Raw genomic sequence first — 18749 nt, forward strand, 5'->3', positions numbered from 1 at the left:
ATTTCATTTTTTCCAGATCCTCTTTTGTTGCCAGTTCAGAGAGTCCAGGTGGTTGAGTATCAGATTGTTGCATCTCATTTCCCTTTGGGGTTGCTGTAGGTGATCTGGAAGTCTGTTTTTGAGGCTTGTTTATGTGTCTCCTCATTTCCATGGGTTGGGGGTGCTGCTGGCACCCGCACGGCTCACCTCCTCCACCCTGTGCAACCCCCTTTTTTAAAAGTTAAGTTTATTGCCAGGGATTTAGCTCAGTGGTTCGGCTGCCTGCCTTGCATGTGCAAGGACCTGACTTTGATCCCTGGTACCAAAAAAAAGAGTGCTAAAGTTAAGTTTATTGGTACAGGTTTTTAAATTTTGATAGGGGGTCTTGCTAAGGTTGTAGGTTGACCAAGCTGGCTTTGAACATGAAATCCTCCTGCCTCAGCTTCCCAGAGTGCTGGAATTGAAGGCATGTACCACTATGCTCTGCTCTCCAGAAGCTTTGAAGCAGGGTGTAGAGGAGGAGGAGGAGGTGGCTCCCAGGCCCTCCCTGCTCTAGGGGTGTTCTGGGTGCAGGAGTCTCTTGGTCTGGGTTTACTGGGGGCCCTGTCTGGGTCATCTGATGCACCAGGCAATGGAGAATGGAAGGGATGGGACAGAGGGAGGGGCAGCCTTGGTGTCCTTCCTTGATCAATGCCTAAGTTCCCAAGCACTCAGTGACCAGATTTCAGTCCTCCTGTGGGAGGAGTTTGGGATGTGTTTGGAAGCCAGAGGCCTCTTTACTCTCAGAGCAACAGGCAGCCACTCTATGGTGAATTAGCTCCTAGGGCCCAAGGATGTAGGCAACCTCAAGTGAAGAAGCAGGGTACAGTATGACAGGTAGGGGACAGAAACAGCCAAGGGTACCCAGAGGGGAGCAATGGCCCCAGATGGCCCAAGAAGCCCACTCACCCTAAAGCCACAGCACCCAGGAACAAGGGTCTGGAGGGGCAGCATTGTCAGGGACTAGGTCACCTCTAGTCCATGGTCCTGGTGTTATCTGGTTGGGGTCCTGTCCAGGTCCTTGATATCCTACAAAGAATTGAGCAGAACACCCAAAAGTTGTCATAGAATCAGTGATTTATTTGAGATCCTTCTGCCTCAGCCTCCCAGAGTGTCAGTATTGTAGGTGTGCACTGCTTTGCCTGGCTCATAATTTATTTGAAAGAGAAAAGACAAGATCCACTGCACAGGGTGGGAGCAGCCAGTGAGAAGAACTCACAGTCCCAAGGGGGCTTTAATCCTTAGGGCAAGAGTGAGATTGAGGGGTCTGAGGTACAACGCCTGCCAATGATCGGCTTGACTCGGCCCCTCTGTCAGGCAGCACAGTTTTTGGCCTTTATGGCCCTTGGAGAAACCATCAGGGCAGCCAAAGCCCACCGTTTGGGGAGGTGGGGGTCAAATCTGCATAGTCAGTGGCTTGGTAATTGTGGCTAGGTTCACCCCAGGCACATGCACAGGGGCTCATTGTGTGTAAGCTGTTACCTGGGTACCCGTTCCCATTGGTCCTGGCCTAAGATTTGACTCAGAAGGTGGATGTGGCCCAGAAAGTGGCTCCAAGGTGGATGGATCCTGCCCCTTTCCCAGCTGTGTCTGCAGCCACCTCCTGGCTCACTGGCGTGGCTGGTGTGGATATCTCAGGAGCAGAGTGGGAGGCTGAGGAGGCTGGCTCAAGGCCCGGAGCTCCATTAGGCAGCATCCTATCGCTGAACAAAATGCCTGACGAAGGCAGCCTAAAGAAGGATGGGTGTAATTGGTCTCATGGTTTCAAAGGGTTCGGTCCACACTTGGCTGGTCCCATTGGTGTGAGGTCAAGGAGGAACATCATGGTGGAAGGGCATGGGGGGAGAAGCATTTGCTTCATGGGGGCAGGAAGTAGAGAGATGGAGTAGAAACCAGAGAGGAAGGGGCCAGGGACAAGACAGCCTCCAAATCGAACCCTCATGAGCCACTCCCTTTAACTAGGCCCCACCTCCAGTTTCTATCATTTCCCCAACATGCCATCAAATTATAAATCCCTCAGTGGATTGATCCTGCCAGGCCTGGTGGGGGATGTGGGTAATCATAGCACTCAAGGAGGCTGAGGCAGGAGGCTTCCAAATTCAAGACCAGCATGGGCAACTTAGTGACTTAGTGAGACCCTGTTTCAAAATAAAAGATAAAAGAGGGCTGGGGATGGAGCTCAGTGCAAAGGCCCTAGGTTCAATCCCCAGTGTTTAAAAAAAATCTGCTGATGAAGTTAGAACCCCCATGATCAGTTACTTCAAAAGCCTTCCATCAAACAAACCTTCGGCTCACTGGGCCTTTTGGGGACATTTCAGTCACAGCCGCAACAGGCTCCAAGCCTGTGTGGTCTCCTCTAGTCATGCTGCCTCCGCATCCTCTGTGAGACCCAGGTAGCTTCCTTCCTCCCGGCTCCAGCTGACAGCACCGCACCTCCCTTCCCCTCCTTGGGACGCACTCAGGATGGGAAGTCACATCACCAAGGAACATCTTTGAGCTCACAGACACGTCCTGCTTTTAAATACCCAACTAACGGCTGCAGCTTCCACCACTCCCAAAATAGTGTTGTGTCTCAGCGCAGGCATCTCCAAGAACAGATTGGAGTCCTTTCAAGAATTCTGTGAAAGCGGAGGATTCTCTGGGGTGTGTGCCAGCAGAAAGAGTTCCCTGAACACCGCCCTGGCCCCAACCCCAGCCTGTGCCTGCCTGGCCTCATCTCCATGCAAGGAGGTAGAGCATCTGGTTCATTATGTTATGGCCACTCTCACCACAATTTTTTTCATTTGTTGTTGTGCATTTTTGAGATGGGGGTCTCAATATGTACTCCAGGCTGGCCTTGAACTATGTAGCCCAGGCTGGCCTCAAACTTGCGGCAATTTTCCTGCCTCAGCCTCCCAAGTGCTGGGGTGACAGGTGCGCACCACCGTGCCAGGCTTCAATTCATTTTGATACAATACTAGGATACTCTGAACATGCATTCTCCAACCCTGCTGTCTGAAAGTGATCTTGCTTGCAGGGAATCTTGGGATGGAATTTCAACATCCATTTCAGGACTAGGTTTTTCTAAGCCAATAGATTCCATCCCCCGGCCAGTGATTGGCTCAGGGATGTGGTGTCCAAAGCCAGGAAGTGTCAGTAAGTCCCCAGGAGAGGCTCTGGAATCAGGAAAGAGAATTCATCTCTCTATCCCACTAGTCTGTCAGTGATAAGCATGTCATCCCTACTGCTGCTGAATTTGTCCAGCATCAAGGGACACAAGTCACAGGTTGTCACCCTAAGGGTGACAGAGCAGCCAGGCATGATGGCACACACTTCTTGTTGTTGTTTTTTCATTAAGATTATTGGTACGTTTTAGGTATACAATACAGTTACATTCATCACTGGGATCTTGTGCTTTACATGACGTATCTTGGTTCCCATTTTTTCCCCATTCCCCTGCCCTCCCTTCACCCCCTCCACCCTTCCCTATTTACAAAGACTTTGTTTCCATTTTTTCCTTTTTTTGTACCAGGGATCACTTGCCCAGCAGGCGGCGAAACCACTGAGCTAAATCCCCAGCCCTTTTTTCCTTTTCTTGTATTTTTTTGTTTTCCCTTCTTTCCTTTCCCCTACCCCTCCCACTTGCAATCCCAGCACTCTGAGAGGTTGAGGCAGGAGGATTGCAAGTTCCAGTCCAGCCTGGGCAACTTAGCAAATTAATGAGACCTTGTCTAAAAAAAAAAAGTCATTTAAAAAAGGCTGAAGATGTAGCTCCACGTGAAGGCCCTGGGTTCAAATCCCAGTATTTTTTTTTTTAATGACAGAGAGAAAAAGAATGCATCTGGGACTGTCATTGTCCGTGAGCCGCTGAATCGCTGAATCATCCCGCTCTGAAGCCAGGCTGGCAGAACCCTGCAGGTGAGGTGCTCACTTGCTAGCTCACTACTCTCCACAATTTGAGTGGGGTTTTGCTACTTGTAGGTGGAGGCTGTGTGGCCCCCCATCCTCCCACACCACACTGTCCCAGCTCTGCCATGCTTAGTCTTGCTGCTTGGGGCTGGCAGCCTCAGGACCTCTTCACTGGGGCCCCAGCCTGGCGGGGCAGGAATGTACCCATGAGTGTGTTTCCCTTGCACACAGGAGCCCTGTGTCTTCCTGGCCATGCCCCAACTTCCACGAGATGAGCACAGGCCGCACAATTATGTGAGCTGCCACTCTAAGAGCTGTCATTAATTCTGATGGCAATAAACGGCATTGCTAGCATGTTCAGCTAATTTCACAGAAGCACGGGGAGGAAGGTGGCTGGCTGTGGCCAGGGTTATTAATGTTGTGCTGCATCTGAACCTTTCAGAAGATTCCTCCTGGTTGCCTCCAGCAAACAGCCACAGGTTGCAGCTTCCCTTGGAAAGCAACAGTCTTCCTTCCCAGAAGCAGAGGTGGAGCTGTTGTTTTGTTTCTCCCCTAGGAAATAATTAAACTCGAAGAGCCCAATAAATACTTAAACAGAATGTGGTTTTAATTAAAAACCTTCCACCATGTCTGCAGCTGCAGGTCCTCTTTCCAAGCAGGCATGCTGGTGACAAGTTTAAGTATCCGAAACAGGAAACCATTACAAACAATAATTGTAAATAGTATTTACTCTTACTATTTTTATTTTGTTTTTGTTTTGAGACAGAGTCTCACTATGTTCAAGGCTGGCCTTGAACTCACTGTGGGGCCCGGGCTGGCCTCAAACTCACAGAGATCCTCCTGCCTCAGCCTGCCGAGTGCTGGGAGCACAGGTGTGCACCGCCACTCCAGCAACTATTATCATTTATTAATAATAATTGTGGCTGCTGCCTATCTCAACAGTGTCTGTGTGTGCAGGAGAGTGAAAACAGATGCGTGGGGCCGCAGCTGAGTTCCTAACCTTGGAGAAGGCAAGACAGAAGCATAAAGGCGCACCCTGCCCTCCTCCTTGTTCCTGCCCCCAGCTCTGCAAGGTAATAATACCAGCAAATTCTATTCAGCAGTTGTGGCAAACAGCTCCTTTCCTGAGCACGAAGTGCCACACACTTGCATACCTTGACTGACTGAATCCTCACAAGGACCTTGAACTTAGGTTCTCTAATTTATGCCCTTTTTTTCTTAATTCACAGAGAGGTTGAGTAACTTGGCCAGGGTTGCACAGCTGGTACATGATGGAGTCTGATCCTAGAACCTGTCCTAATCCTGTGAGTGTGGAGGGCACAACGAGCTTTCTCCTAAGGAGCCTTCAGGGGGTGCTCGTGAGCTCTCCGAGCTGGGACTATCACGCACGCGAAACAGCATCCTTGCGATTGGAGGGGAGGGAAGGTTGAAGATCCTGAGATTTAGGCTGAGTGGGCACGGAGAGCGCGCCCCACTGGAGCGGAGAGCGGGGCCTGGTCCCCACCCGCCTCTGAGCCCGGAAAGCGGCGTCCAGCAGGTGTCGCGAGCGGATCAGGACCAGGCTAGAGACCTGAGCGCAAGGGGAGCCCAGGATTTAGCAAGTCCCATCCTGCAGATTTCAACCCTTCGCACCTTCCCGGCCCTCCGCGTCCACAAGGTTAATGTCGGAAGTTAATCTGGGAAAAGCAGCCCTGGGCTCTGTCTGGGTTCAGGACCCCAAGCCTGGAGAAAAGCTTAAGCCGGGGTCGCCAGCTTCTGAATCTGTGGCCCTGTGCTCTGCGCCTTGGAACCTGGGATTCCCGCTTTCCCATCTCTGCGTCCACACAGCTGATTAGATGCCTGTTTCTTTAACGATCGGAGGCGAAGGCGGCGGCGGGGGTGGGGTCCTTGTTCTCGGCCTGCAGTAACTGTATCCTTGTGAACATCGCCCCGAAGCCGCAACCCTGCGGCTCCCGCGCGTTGGGGGCGCGCGCTGCTTTCCAGCTCAGCTCGCGGGCGGAAACTGAGGTCGCGGCTCTCACAGGGGCGACTCGGGCTCCAGCCCCGCCGGGACGGGCGTAGGGCTCTGCAGGTCAAAAGCTGGGGTAAGGGGTGTTTGTCCCCAGGGGCAGGATCGGGGAACAGAAAAAAGCTTGCAAAAGACAGCACGCGCCGCCCAGAGCCGCGGGGATGGGGCCTGTGCCCGGGGGGCCACCTCGCTCTTAGCCACCTCTCTCCTGCACCTTAGGCGCTGTCTCCTCCACCGAACCCCCAGCTCCTGCGTCCCTAGCAAGACAGCAAGAAAAAAGGGGGCACAGAGAGGCTTCCCGGAGGCGGGCAGACAGGGCCCCTGTGGTCCTGGGAGCTTTGAGCTGAGAGCTGGAAGCCCATTCTTCAATCAGTCCCCAGACTCTGTCTTCTCCTCTCTCTTTCCAAGTTATCCCTTGGCCCGCTGGCCTCCCGCAGAAAGCAAAGAGAACTAGACAGCGGTGAGAATCGGAAGAGGGTCTGCTAGCCCTGAGCTCCCGGCCTGGAGCCTCCCTGTCTGTCCTCACACCTGTGTCCCTCTGGAGGCCCAGAAAGTCCTGGTTCTACTGCCAGGCATCTGTCCCCTTGAATCCCTCTGGTGGGGAAGGTTCCCAGGCCCACCCCTCAAGATTGCCAGGAGGCGACAACCCACCCAGGATGCTCCTCCCCACCCCGCTCTGCAGACAAAGGTGTCCCAGCCTGGCCCGCCATTCACACCACGCCCTGGCCCAGCCAGGCCCAAACCTCAGATCTCGTACCTAAGTTAGGGACTGCTGTAGGGTCCCCAGGCCTGGCCAGTCCTGCGCTCTCCACACCTTCTCTTCAAGGGTGCCCCAGCAGTCTCCCCTGAGGTAGGCTGTGGGGACGCAGGCCTGAGCCGGTTAGTGATGTTCTGGGTTCAGAACTTGGCTGATTGAGATGTGTTGGTTCCAGCTCGCCTGGCGCCTTGCAGCTCGCAGCCACTGGAGGAATAGGACAGAGGGAGGGGCTGAGAGTGTGCCTGCCCAGTCTGTACGTATTTAATTTACAAAGGAGCCACAGAACCCCAGCTGGCTGGGTGGTCTCTTGAAATGCACCACGCAGCACCCAGTCTCTTTCCCCCACCCCCTCCTGGGCTCATTAAAATGCTTAACACTCAAATAGGGATATTGATCTCTGCAGAGGTCCCAAACCTGCGCACTATTGACTGCCAAGTGAGACCTTCGCCCACCCGCCTGGGCGTGGGCTGGGGGGGAGGGGGCTCACGTGCCCGAGATCCCAATGTCTACAAAAGGGACAAGGAGCTGAGGCTCTGGTTCTCCAGGAGCCCAAACCCCTTTCTGGTTCTGGCCAGCAGCTCTGTCTCTTGGGCTGCTGTAGGCAGCACCAAGGCCCGAAGGGGTTTTAGCCAAATGCCTCGACATCCCTGTGTCTCCACCTCCCTGTCGCTAGATCAAGTGTCTGGTTTTGCCAGATAGGGAGAGTCGAGAACAGCAAGTCCTGAATCTGCTGAGGCCAGCTGTTGTGTGAGGGTGTGAGACAGCGGGGTGGTGGCGTGCCATCACACTTGGGGGACAGTGTGTGTGTGTGTGTGTGTGTGTGTGCGCGCGCGCTAGAGAGGCTATGAAGATACTGGCGGGAGTGTGTGGGGGTGCAAATGTTAAAATCTTACGTCCTCCTCCCACAGTGTTCAAGAAGAGCAGACGTTTTGTACCGAGCCCTGTCCCTGCCACTATCCCCTGCAGCTCCAGTGCCCCATTCGCCAGGAACTGACAGTGGGGTGCCTGGGTGACACGGCGCCCCACCTCTCCTCGCGGTAGCGCTGTGGACCGTGGGCTGCAAGGGCTGACTTTGCCACAAAGGCCAGACGTAAAGAATTCTGGCCGGGCAGGGCTGCGGTGCGCTGGGGAGAGGGGCGGCTCTTCCCGGAGCGCCCTGCAGGGCTGCGCGTTTTCGTCTGGCGAGGGTGGAGGGTGAGGGGAGAATAGGGCTTGAATCTGCCCAGATCCAGGCAAAAATGGCAGGGAGGGCCAGGCGCTCTGCTAACACTATCAATTATGCATAGTGTGGAACGTGGCTTCGGGGAGGAGGCGGCTAGCAGGAGCGCAGAAGGGAACCTTGCGAGCGACTGGTCCGCTGAAGTCTTTCGGTGCCACCGTCTGTATTTGCAGAAGTGTTTAAAGGTAGAGACACGCCCCCCTCCCTTCCGTTGTGCGCCACGCCTGCTCCCAAATTCCTCAAAGATGGTTTGTCTCACGTGTTGCTGGGCGTAAAAGCGGCTCGTATTCAATTAGCAGCGTACCTCGCGGGAGCTGGCGGGACGGGCGCGCGAGGGTGAGTGAACATGAATGGGTGTGCGGTGCGAAACGCGCGGGGTGAGCGTGCCGACGAAGGTGTGCTTGTGAAAATGCGTGTGAACGTAGCAAGAGCGCGACACATCGACTCGATTATTTCAGGATGATGGACAATTCTAACGCTGGAAGGTCGATTGTGTGAAATGCGTTTGTGCGTGTGGGGGTAACTGTGATGAGGGGCAGTGGCAGTGCCTGCGAGTGTGTAAATGTAGGGGGAAGTGGGACTTGGGGTGCAGTGGGCTGGGAAGAGCCGAGCCGGGGCGGTGGACGTGTGGCTCCTCTGGCGACAACGCCTCTCGGGGAGGGTCTCTACGGCTTTCACAAACGAAGACGTCGCAGGAGGTGGGAGAGGCTGTGCGCGTTCCCGCGGAGCCCGGAGGCGCGCGAGGACTCCAACCTGCAGCCGGGTAGAAGTGAGGCAAACGGACCCAACGCCGGGAAAGACTGAAGTGGGTCTTCGGGGTCAGGGGAGTCCTCAAAACTTACTTGTCTCTCTTCTGCGCCCCCGTACCCGGTTCTCCCTGCAGCGAAGCAACAGATGCGTGAAGCGCCCTTGGGCTGTCATCGAGTCTGGAGAAGGGGCTGCCGCCCGAAGGCTGAGTCCCGGTCAGCTTCGAGGGCTGGGTGAGCGCCTCAGCGGGATGGGGGTGGGGCAGAGGCAGCCTCCAGCACCCCACCCACCCTCGGGAGGAACTGGGAAGGGATGTCCCCCCCCCCCCCCGGAGCAAAGGCAGTAAGGGGTCACGGGAGCCCACAGACAGGGTTGGGAGGGGCTCTGCCAAACCTGCAAGGGGGAGGGAGTCTGTGTGTGGCCGGAATGAGGTTTCGTGGAGTCTCTCTGGGATTCTGGAGCAATGGAGATGCTGCAGAATCTTGAACCTTGTCCAGCTTCATTAGCTAGTAGCTGTCCCCTCACCTGTCTGCTGGGGACCCCTCTATGTCCCTCACCCCAGGAGCTGCCTGAGCTCTGTGGGACCCCAGAGGAAAGCTTTGGTGACAGTGACTGTCTCCACAACACATCTTTTCCAGGTATGGGGGGCAGCTTCTCTCCCCAGAGCAGCCCTGCCTCTTTCCTGGGGACAAGCGACTTCACCGAGGGTGGAGAAAGGTCTGTGAGTGGGGCCAGTCTTCTGTATTGCTCCTCTGCTCTGATTTCAGGCTCAGAGGAGGGCTGTGTGCACAGAAAGTAGCTCCCATGTCCTTGTGCATGGGTTGCTTCTCATAATGAACAGGAAAGTGCTCTGCACCGTGCTGGAAAACGTTGTACGAGTGCTAGGTTCAGTTCTAAGAACAATGGGGTCCGGGTCCCTGTGTGTCTGTCTGTGAAACGCACTTCGAACCTAGTCCTGTAGGTGGGGGACCTGTACCACAGGTCCTGTAGGTGGGGGCTGTTGGCCATGCCACAGCTTCTGTTTGTGCTGTTATATGCCTGGGTGGGACAAAGGGTTCCAGAGAGGACAGCCAGATAAAAGCATCCTTTCTGTGTATCCATCTTACCGGGTTAAATGAAGACAGAAACACAGAGAGGTCAGTGTGGAACCCACTGCAGATCAGCGACTGGCCAGCGGATGGAGGCACAGCTACAGGGGGAGGAGTAGGTAGGGAAAAGAGCATGGGCCTCACCTTCCGGAAGAGGAAGGCGAGGTCCTGAGGGGGAGCATCCAGAGAATCCTGAGACTTAGATTGAGCTCCAGTGGCGTCCAGAAGAAGTTCTTGGGCATAGAGGAGTTCACTGGCATCTACGCTAAGCTGGAGCTCGCTCGGTAAGTCACCTTTTCCCCTCTCTCCCCCATCCCGCCCCCGCCTTCCTTCCCAAAAGCAGAGATGGCGTCCCTTCGAGCCGCGTGGCTGGCCTTGGCGCTTCTAGGAGTGGTCAGAGCGTGCCCCGAGCCTTGCGCCTGCGTGGACAAGTACGCGCACCAGTTTGCAGACTGTGCCTACAAGGAGCTGCGCGAGGTGCCCGAAGGACTCCCAGCCAACGTGACCACTCTGAGTCTGTCCGCCAACAAGATCACAGTGTTAAGGCGCGGGGCCTTCACCAACGTCACGCAGGTCACGTCGCTGTGGCTGGCGCACAGTGAGGTTCGCACGGTGGAGCCGGGGGCCCTGGCGGTGCTGAGTCAGCTGAAGAACCTCGACCTGAGCCACAATCTTATCTCCAACTTCCCTTGGAGCGACCTGCGTAACCTGAGCGCGCTTCAGCTGCTCAAAATGAACCACAACCGACTGGGCTCTCTGCCCCGGGACGCGCTCGGGGCGCTGCCGGACCTGCGCTCGCTGCGCATCAACAATAACCGGCTGCGCACGCTGGAGCCCGGCACCTTCGACACGCTCAGCGCGCTGTCTCACCTGCAGCTGTACCACAATCCCTTCCACTGTGGCTGTGGCCTAGTGTGGCTGCAGGCCTGGGCCGCCAGCACTCGGGTCTCGCTGCCAGAGCCCGACTCCATCGCCTGCGCTTCTCCCCCCGCGCTGAAAGGAGTGCCGGTGCACCGCCTGCCCGCCCTGCCCTGTGCGCCTCCCAGCGTGCGGCTGAGCGCGGAGCCCCCGCTCGAGGAGCCTGGCACCCCTCTGCGTGCCGGCTTGGCTTTCACGTTGCACTGCGTCGCTGAAGGCTACCCCACTCCCCGCCTGCAATGGCAACTTCATATCCCGGGCGGAACTGTGGTCTTAGAGGCGCCGGTTCAGAGCAATGAGGACGATGTGGAAGGAGCAGAGGATGGGGAAGAGGAAGGAGACGGAGAAGCTCCCACTCAGACAGAGGCCCCCACCCCAACTCCAGCACCTGTGTGGCCCGCGCCCCCCGCCACCCCGCGCTTCTTGGCTCTGGCAAATGGCTCTTTATTGGTGCCAGTTCTGAGTGCCAAGGAGGCGGGCTTCTACACATGCCGTGCGCACAATGAGCTGGGAGCCAACTCAACGTCAGTACGCGTGGCAGTGGCTGCCGCTGGGCCCCCGAAGCACGCTCCCGGCCTGGAGGGAGACCCCGACAGGCAAGCTCCGAACTCTGAGCGCAAATTCACAGCCAAGGGCCGGGGCAACAGCGTCCTGCCCTCCAAACCTGAGGGCAAAGCCAAAAGCCAGGACCAGGCGCGAGTCAGCGTCCTGGGGGCGACCGAAGCGGAGCTGGAGGAGGAGGCAGATGAAGGGGACGAAATGGAAGACCAGATCCCGGTGAACCCAGCGGAGGAGCAACACTGTGGCCACGGGGACCCTTCTCGGTATGTGTCCAACCACGCGTTCAACCAGAGCTCAGAGCTCAAGCCGCACGTCTTTGAGCTGGGCGTCATCGCGCTCGATGTGGCTGAGCGAGAGGCACGGGTGCAACTGACGCCGCTGGCAGCGCGCTGGAGCCCCGGGCCCGGAGGGGCTGCTGGAGCTGGGCGGCCCAGGCGGAGGCCCCTGCGCCTGCTCTACCTGTGTCCGGCCGGGGGCGGTGCGGCCGTGCAGTGGTCGCGCGTGGAGGAGGGCGTCAACGCATACTGGTTCCGCGGCCTGCAGCCTGGCACCAACTACTCTGTGTGCCTGGCGCTGGCGGGCGAGGCCTGCCACGTGCAAGTGGTGTTCGCCACCAAGAAGGAGCTGCCCTCGCTGCTGGTCATCGTGGCGGTGAGCGTGTTCCTGCTAGTGCTGGCCACCGTGCCCCTTCTGGGCGCTGCCTGCTGCCACCTGCTTGCCAAGCACCCTGGCAAGCCCTACCGCCTGATCCTGAGGCCGCAGGCTCCCGACCCCATGGAGAAGCGCATCGCTGCCGACTTCGACCCCCGCGCCTCCTACCTGGAGTCGGAGAAAAGCTACCAGGCGGGGGGCGGAGAGGGCGGCGAGGAGCCTGAAGAGGCCCCGGGGGAGGGGCTCGACGAAGATCCGGAGCAGGGGGACCCGCAAGGGGACCTGCAGCGAGAGGAGAGCCTGGCCGCCTGCTCCCTGGCAGAATCGCAGTCCAAGGCCAACCAGGAGGAGTTTGAGGCGGGCTCCGAGTACAGCGATCGGCTGCCGCTGGGCGCGGAGGCGGTCAACCTGGCGCAGGAGATCAATGGCAACTACAGGCAGACAGCGGGTTGAGCCTCAGCGTGCCCAACGGCCGCCCTACCCCACTTTGGGTGCCTGGCAGCAGGAGCTTAGGGCTGGCAGAATTTATCCCCCCACCCCCTGCCCTCAACCCCTTCGCCACTCCCCAGTTGTGGCCACTGGGAACTCCTAGTAGGAAGTGGGCCGAATTCCCCAGTCTCTGGCCACCGGTGGGCGTCTTTCTCTTGATGGGCTGAGTCCCCTTTTCCCCCAAGCACACAGTTCTGGTTTGGCCTCCTCACACAAAGCACCATTGGCTGGAGGCGAGGAGCAGCCTATGCCCCTCCATTCTTATGGCTATTAAAATCTTGGAAATCTGCCTCTGCCCCGGAGCCCGCCCACCTGTGCGCCCTGGAGCCAGGGGGAGACTGGAAATGTCTGATGGTAACTGTGGCACCCAGGCTTTCATGGAGCACGTGGGTCTCACCTCGACCCCTACCCTGCCTTTTCTGGGCTGCACGTACCAGAAGCCGGCTACTTTTTAGTTTCAAAGCCCCCCTCCAGACAGGAAAACAAATCCTTTTGCCAAATCCTCCAACCCCACCCCAACCCACTTCTGCCCCGCTGGAACCCAATCGGGTGCCCAGGATGCCTTGGAGTTCCACGTTGTGTCCTGTTTCGTTGTTTTCAAAAGACAGTGACATTCTGGGTCTGGTGCTAACACCTCCTTCCCAACCTTTGAAAGACTGGGTGTGGGTGTATCAAGGCGCAAGGAGAAGAATCCGTTTTCTCCTGCCCCTCTCCTAACTAAAAGCCCCCGGGGACCGTGTTTCCCGGTTCTGCAGAGGGGGCCTGGCGGGGCCCTCGGCCAATGTCGTCGCCCGTGTCCTGCGGGAGCCTGAGATGGTCGCGCGCAAAAGCAGCTTCCGCAGCTCACCGGGGCGCGCGCCCCCAGGTAGCAAACCCGGGCGCAGGACGCCGACAGAGGCTCCGGGGCCCGCGTCTCTCCCGGGGCTGGCGCCCTGGAGTGCACAAAGCCTCTCCCTGCTGCGAGGGGGACTGGGAAGCCGCTCTGTCCCCGCCCCGCCCCTCCCTCCCTGAGAATCGTGTTTGCCGCGGGTCGTCCTATCCGAGCGTGGTCTGTAGGAGAAGTCTGTACCGTGTAGTGTAGGGGGGAGGGCGGGAGCAGAGGGCCGGGAGGGAGGGGGAAAGGGGCACGGGGGCTGGGCGGGATTCCTTTGTTGGTTTTGCAGGAAAGCGTCACGGGTGGGTTTCAGGCCTTGGGAGCAGCTCTCTAGGCCAAGCGCAGCACAAGCGTGGCCCGGGGTGGAGTAATCCCCCGGAGCCCGCGTTCTTTTCTAAATGCGTCTGTATGTACACTGTCAATAAAACAATTAATTTGAACTGGGCTGGTGACTTTTGTGGGGGGTGACATTTGGAGGAGGGCAGAATGAGGAGGTCTAGGGGATGAGGGAGGAGAGTGAGGGAAGGAAGAACCTCCCCTTGGGATCTTTTTTGTGGTTCCGTGTTTGTCTGACTGCCCTGACCCTGCACTTCTGTTCCCTGAGTCTAGGGTGGAAGGGTGAAACCTCCTGGGTGTGAGGAGACTGGGACTGGGTGGAAAAGGCGAATGTCTCCAGGCCCCCAAAGCAGAGAGTTCCTCTGGAAGGTGTGCGTGCACTCTTGCACGTGAGTGTGTGCACCAGCCCTTTACGGGGGCGCAGCTGTGAGCAGCTTCCTTTCTGCTGACACCAGCCACGGAACTCTCTAGGAAGCTGGGGACGGGATAGAGGGGATTCGCAGGGACAAGGCTGCTGTGGCTGGCACAAATTTCAGAGCAGGCAGATGGAGAACAGAAAAAGGATGAAACTCGGGGACACAGATTCCACAGAACGAGCTGGCTCCTCACCCTGCATGTGTGTTGTGGGGGAGTGGGGAGTGCTCCCTGGGTGATGCATGGACAGCTGTGGGGAGCAGGGTGCACATGGAGTCAGGGCTGAAAGTGCACTGATTTAATAGTCCTGGAAATGGGGAACCAAGAGTGGACCCCCTGCTCCAGACCAACCCGAGGCAATGGGGTTGGGCTGCTTACATGTTTTAGCTGAATCCCCCACAAGGGGTAGAAAGTGGCCAGGAAGGAGAAGAGGAAAGAAACAGCAAGGAGGGGTACAGATGAGGATTTCCTGCTGACCCCACCGGCCTCCTGCTTCCCATCTGTTTTCCTTCCTCATCCTGTCTATGGGATCAGGTCTTCCTAACTGGCCCAGGTCAGCCACCAGCATCCCGTTCTCTCTCCAGGCTTGACTCCTGGTTGAGACTGTGACACTTCTCAGAGCCTGAGCCAGGCTCTTTTCTCACACCAGTAACTGTTTTAGAGAAAAATTCCTTCAAGGGCCACCACCTGAGTGCTGTCCGGGTCTCGGTGCAAGCCTCGCCCCTACAGCCCACCCATTGCCAGGAACACCCTCCTTTAGGAAGAGCGTTGCTTTGTTCCACCTGCCAGACTCAGCAGTTTGGGCCCAACATAATCCTCCTCCCTGTTCTTTCCCGCCCTCAGGATTGAGGACCCTCCTGAGACCTCCAGAAGTCCTGGGTGCTTACTGGGAAAGGAACAGGGCAGCTGAGGGTTCAGCCCCTTCTTTTTCTGAGCCAGAGCTTCCTAACAGAAACAGGCACAGTTCAGCCAGACCTTGTGCTCCCTGGACAAGGCCAGGCCTAAGGCCCCAGTAGTGGAAGGGGTAGGTGCTAGAGGCCAAGGGCACGGTTCTGAGACCCAGCCCTCTCAGATGCTCCAGTTTCTGGCCACAGGTTGAGCTCATGCACACAATGATGCCTAGCCTCTGGTTTTCCCTCCTATCTCTTTTACAATTTTGTTCTTTCATTTTCCCCCACTCCGACTCCACCCCTTTTTCTTCTGTTTTCTTTTCAGTGCCCCAATTCAGTGACCCACTTGAGGTTTAATTCTTTGCTACAGCATCCCCATCAAGAGTTGTGCAACCCTGGCTTGTACTTATCCAGCAACAAGGAGCTCATTATTTACTCCCCCACCCCCACCCTAGGGAGCCAGGGCTGAGCAGTTTCAAATGCATCTCTCCCTGACACCACCCCTCAGGCCTGACAGCCACTGGAGTGTGCCACATCCTCAGAGTCTGCAGAGATTTGGAGGTGTCTTCCCACCTCCATCTCTTATTCCAAGGTTCCCCAGCTTTGCATCCAGAGCACCTCCTTTGAGCACTCCTGTGTGTTTCAGTGCTGTCCTGGCTTAGCTTCCTAGAGGGCATAAATTGCTTGGATACCACATGGGGTTTGAGGAGTGTGTCCCTGTATGTGCATTACATGTGTGCATGTTTGTGTGTCTCTGAATGTGCACCGGGGGGCCTGGAAAATGGTCAGAAAATGCAATATGACAGCAGTAGCCTCAGAACCCACTGCAGTTTGTCAGGAACAATAATGGTTTGAGAGACATAAACCAGGTGCCGAGGATGTGGCCTTGAATCTGATCAGAAACCTGTCTCCAGAAAGGTGATTGGAAAAGAGAGCCCCGCACCCCACATAAAAATGCTTCCTAAAGATCAGCTTTGAGGAGGGGGCCATCAGAGAAAGTCCATTAACACAAAGGAACAAAGGACAGCAGGGCCTCTATGAGAAGGAAGCAGCTGGTGTGGGGTCTTCTGCTTCAAAATGGGTGGGTGTCAGGAACATAGCTCTCCATCCACGACTCCCCCGAAATACCCACAACTAAAGCTAACATGGCCCAAGGTCAGGAGGTGAGGTGAATGTTTGATTTGTTACTCCCAGAGGGTGATGTGGATCTCAATTTTCCTACCCGTTTTTCAGGGAGATGTTTTTAGTAAGTAAAGGGAAGGGGGTGGCATCTATGACCACCTCACTCTGAGCCTGTTAGGAGACACTCCCCAAGGAAAGAGGGACCTGCAGAGAAAGGATGTGCCATGTGAATACTGAGCAAGAAGAACTGGGAAACCTGTTTTTTTTTCAAGGGGTGAGGTGCACACTTAGTGGAAAGCCAAACCCATGTATGAACACATAAGGAAGGCTCAGGATCCAGGCCATAAATTGGCAACTTTGACCTAACAAATACCTTTACCTTACACATCTGCCACTTAATGACATTGACTCGAGGATCTCTGCCAGAAAACTGGGCAGGGAGCAAGCAGAGGCATTTCAGTTGTAAGATGTCAATTAACTGATTGCATTTGAAACACACCCACCACACGTATATGTTCAATGATGAGAATTTCCCTTAGGGCTCAAAAGGAAGTAATGTTATATTGAAAATTAAAGATCTGCTGTGACTAGCGTAGACGTTGGATTAGAAAATGCCTTGCAATATTAGCGTTTAGCTCAAAATATAACCAGTGTTCCAAAGGAGACTTGATATGGATTTTCTCTTTTAAAAGCCATTTAAAGACCTCATGCTGGGTAGAAAAAAACAACTTGTTGGGTTAAATTAGTTGGAAAGACTTTGTATTTTCCCTTGGTTGAATAAGTAATCGTAAGATGATAGGACTTTAAAAATTGTGCTAATTGTGTCTCCTTTGTTTGGACATGTGAATGTAAGTATAATAATTAAGTTTAAGTCCACATGGAACAAGGAGAATAAAAGTGTTTATATTTTTATCAACTGTTTATGGCTTAGGCTTATCCTCTTGTGTATTAGGAGTTAATTTAGTTTTGGCAAATTAGATGCATTTTCTCTTAGCAACACTAGCAAACTGGTCCTCAAATTGAGTCTAAAAGCCATTGAAAGCATCCAGCCACTTGAGAGAAAAACTGCCATGATTGCAGAAATTAGAGAGGAACTTCGTAAAAATTGATCAGTGTTGGAATGGGAACATAAAAGCAATGTGTGTGTGGTGCTGGAGATCAAACCCAGGGTCTCATGAATGCTAGGCAGGTGCTGAACCACTGAGCTGCCTCCCTAGTCCCTCAAATGCTTTTTAATAAAATATTTTATTATACATCTAGACTAAGTATTCTAATGACTGCCACCTAATATTAATATAAATAATACCGAGGACACCCAACATTTATTGAATTCTTTTTTTTTTCCATGCTGGAGATTGAACCCAAAGCCTCTGCACTGAGCTATATTCCCAGTCTTTTTTTGTTTTTTATTTTGAGACATGGTCTCACCAGAGCTCTGGGCTGCCTAAGGTGGGCTGGAACTTGCAATCATCCTGCCTCAGCCTTCCAGAATGCCGGGATTATAAGCATTCACCATCACATCTGGCTTTGAACTCAAAGGCACCTTCTGAAGAGCTGGAAATGATCCAGATCTTGATTCGAGAACTGATCACTTGGCTGTATACATATGTAAAAATTTACTTAAGATCTGTGCCCTTTATTGTATTTGTTACACTTCAGTTTTTTAAATGGAAAAATAACCCTTGAGAATAAGGCAACAGAGTTGTATGGGTGCGTTATAGAACTGCACTGTCCAGGATAGTAGCCATGAGCTACGTGTGGTTGTTCAACTTCTAATTAACTAAAATTAAATACAATTTAAAATTTAGCCCCTCAATCACACTGGCCACATTCCAAGTCCTCAGTGTCCACACATGGCCAGGGCTGCTGTGTGGGGATAGCAAGGACAGAGACCATTTCTAGCATCACAGCAAATTCTGTTATAGTGCTACTGTAGAAAAGTGGGGCATACAGAAAGGCATTGAAAAAATAATTTAATATTTACAATTCCCCCATCCAATGAAAACCATAGTTAGGATTTTATATTTTGCCCAGGCTCTTTCTCACATAATTTCCATTACATTGCATCAGTCACATTCTTGTCCTAAAATAATTAAATATAATAATTGATACAGTGAAACTCCCCTTGACCACCACCTGCAGTTCCAGAGCTCTCCCCAGAAGCAATTAGAAAACTGTGTTTACTACATTACCCTGTAGTGAACCATGTATCTTTCAGGCCATTTTTTGCATGTGCCTATAAACACACATGTCCCAGCATGGCAATACACAGTGCTGTCATTAGTGCTGTCTCAGCTCAGGGAGTTTCCACCTGTTCAGTTCAGTCTCCCACAGGCACCCGAAGGGTGTTATCCCACCACCCACGCTCACCAGATGTCTACGGTTCTCCAAATCCTGAGCTCCTGTGGTCCTGGGATATTGTGGGAGGAGACATCACCCAGGAAAGCTCAGTCGAGAACCAAGCACAGAGCCAATAGGTGCTAGCGCTGTGAGTGTCCCCAGGGCAAGGGGCTGACTGTGAGCAGGGCTGACTGTGTGAGGAGCTGCCTGAAGGGGATACTGGCCAGGGTGGGTCAGGAGGCTGCAGGCATGGCTCACTCCCCTTTGCTGCTCTCATGAACACCACATGTGAGTGTGGAGCTCTTTCATGAAGCCTCCCTGGTTCCCATTGTGCTCATGTGACATCTGTCTCTCTGGTGGCACTGCAGAGACGTAAGCACTGATCGCACTGTACACTTCCCCGTGTTTACATCTGGGTATGGTTCTTAA

General features: G+C 54.6%; 1 protein-coding gene across 10 annotated transcripts; it reads left to right on the plus strand.

The window, feature by feature from the left end:
- Positions 1-5227: 5227 nt before the first annotated feature.
- Islr2 (immunoglobulin superfamily containing leucine rich repeat 2) lies at positions 5228-13658 on the plus strand. Of its 10 annotated transcripts, XM_004855478.4 has the most exons (4): positions 5876-5990; positions 7958-8226; positions 8774-8870; positions 10069-13658. In XM_004855478.4, exon 4 carries the CDS (start codon positions 10071-10073, stop codon positions 12306-12308), a length of 2238 nt encoding a protein of 745 aa, XP_004855535.1. In that variant the 5' UTR covers positions 5876-5990; positions 7958-8226; positions 8774-8870; positions 10069-10070; the 3' UTR covers positions 12309-13658. The 10 variants fall into 10 exon arrangements, with proteins under 10 accessions (XP_004855538.1, XP_004855536.1, XP_004855537.1 ...); XM_004855481.4 differs by lacking the exons at positions 5876-5990; positions 7958-8226 and adding an exon at positions 5228-5563 and having other exon boundaries at positions 10066-13658; XM_004855479.4 differs by lacking the exons at positions 5876-5990; positions 7958-8226 and adding an exon at positions 5543-5563.
- The last annotated feature ends 5091 nt before the right edge of the window (positions 13659-18749 follow it).

The sequence above is a fragment of the Heterocephalus glaber genome, unplaced genomic scaffold (assembly GCF_053883595.1).
Source record: "Heterocephalus glaber isolate CG9 unplaced genomic scaffold, H.glaber_assembly_v1.0 deba00001689, whole genome shotgun sequence".
Classification (NCBI taxonomy): Eukaryota; Metazoa; Chordata; class Mammalia; order Rodentia; family Bathyergidae; genus Heterocephalus; species Heterocephalus glaber.

Excerpts from the sequence above, each read along its gene's own strand:
- Islr2 (XM_021237115.2), top strand. The coding sequence starts at position 7,950 with ATGCATAGTGTGGAACGTGGCTTCGGGGAGGAGGCGGCTAGCAGGAGC. Across the intron at positions 8,076-8,773 it reads ATTTGCAGAAGTGTTTAAAG|CGAAGCAACAGATGCGTGAA; the intron begins GTAGAGACACGC and ends TTCTCCCTGCAG. Across the intron at positions 8,871-10,065 it reads CGGTCAGCTTCGAGGGCTGG|CAGAGATGGCGTCCCTTCGA; the intron begins GTGAGCGCCTCA and ends CCTTCCCAAAAG.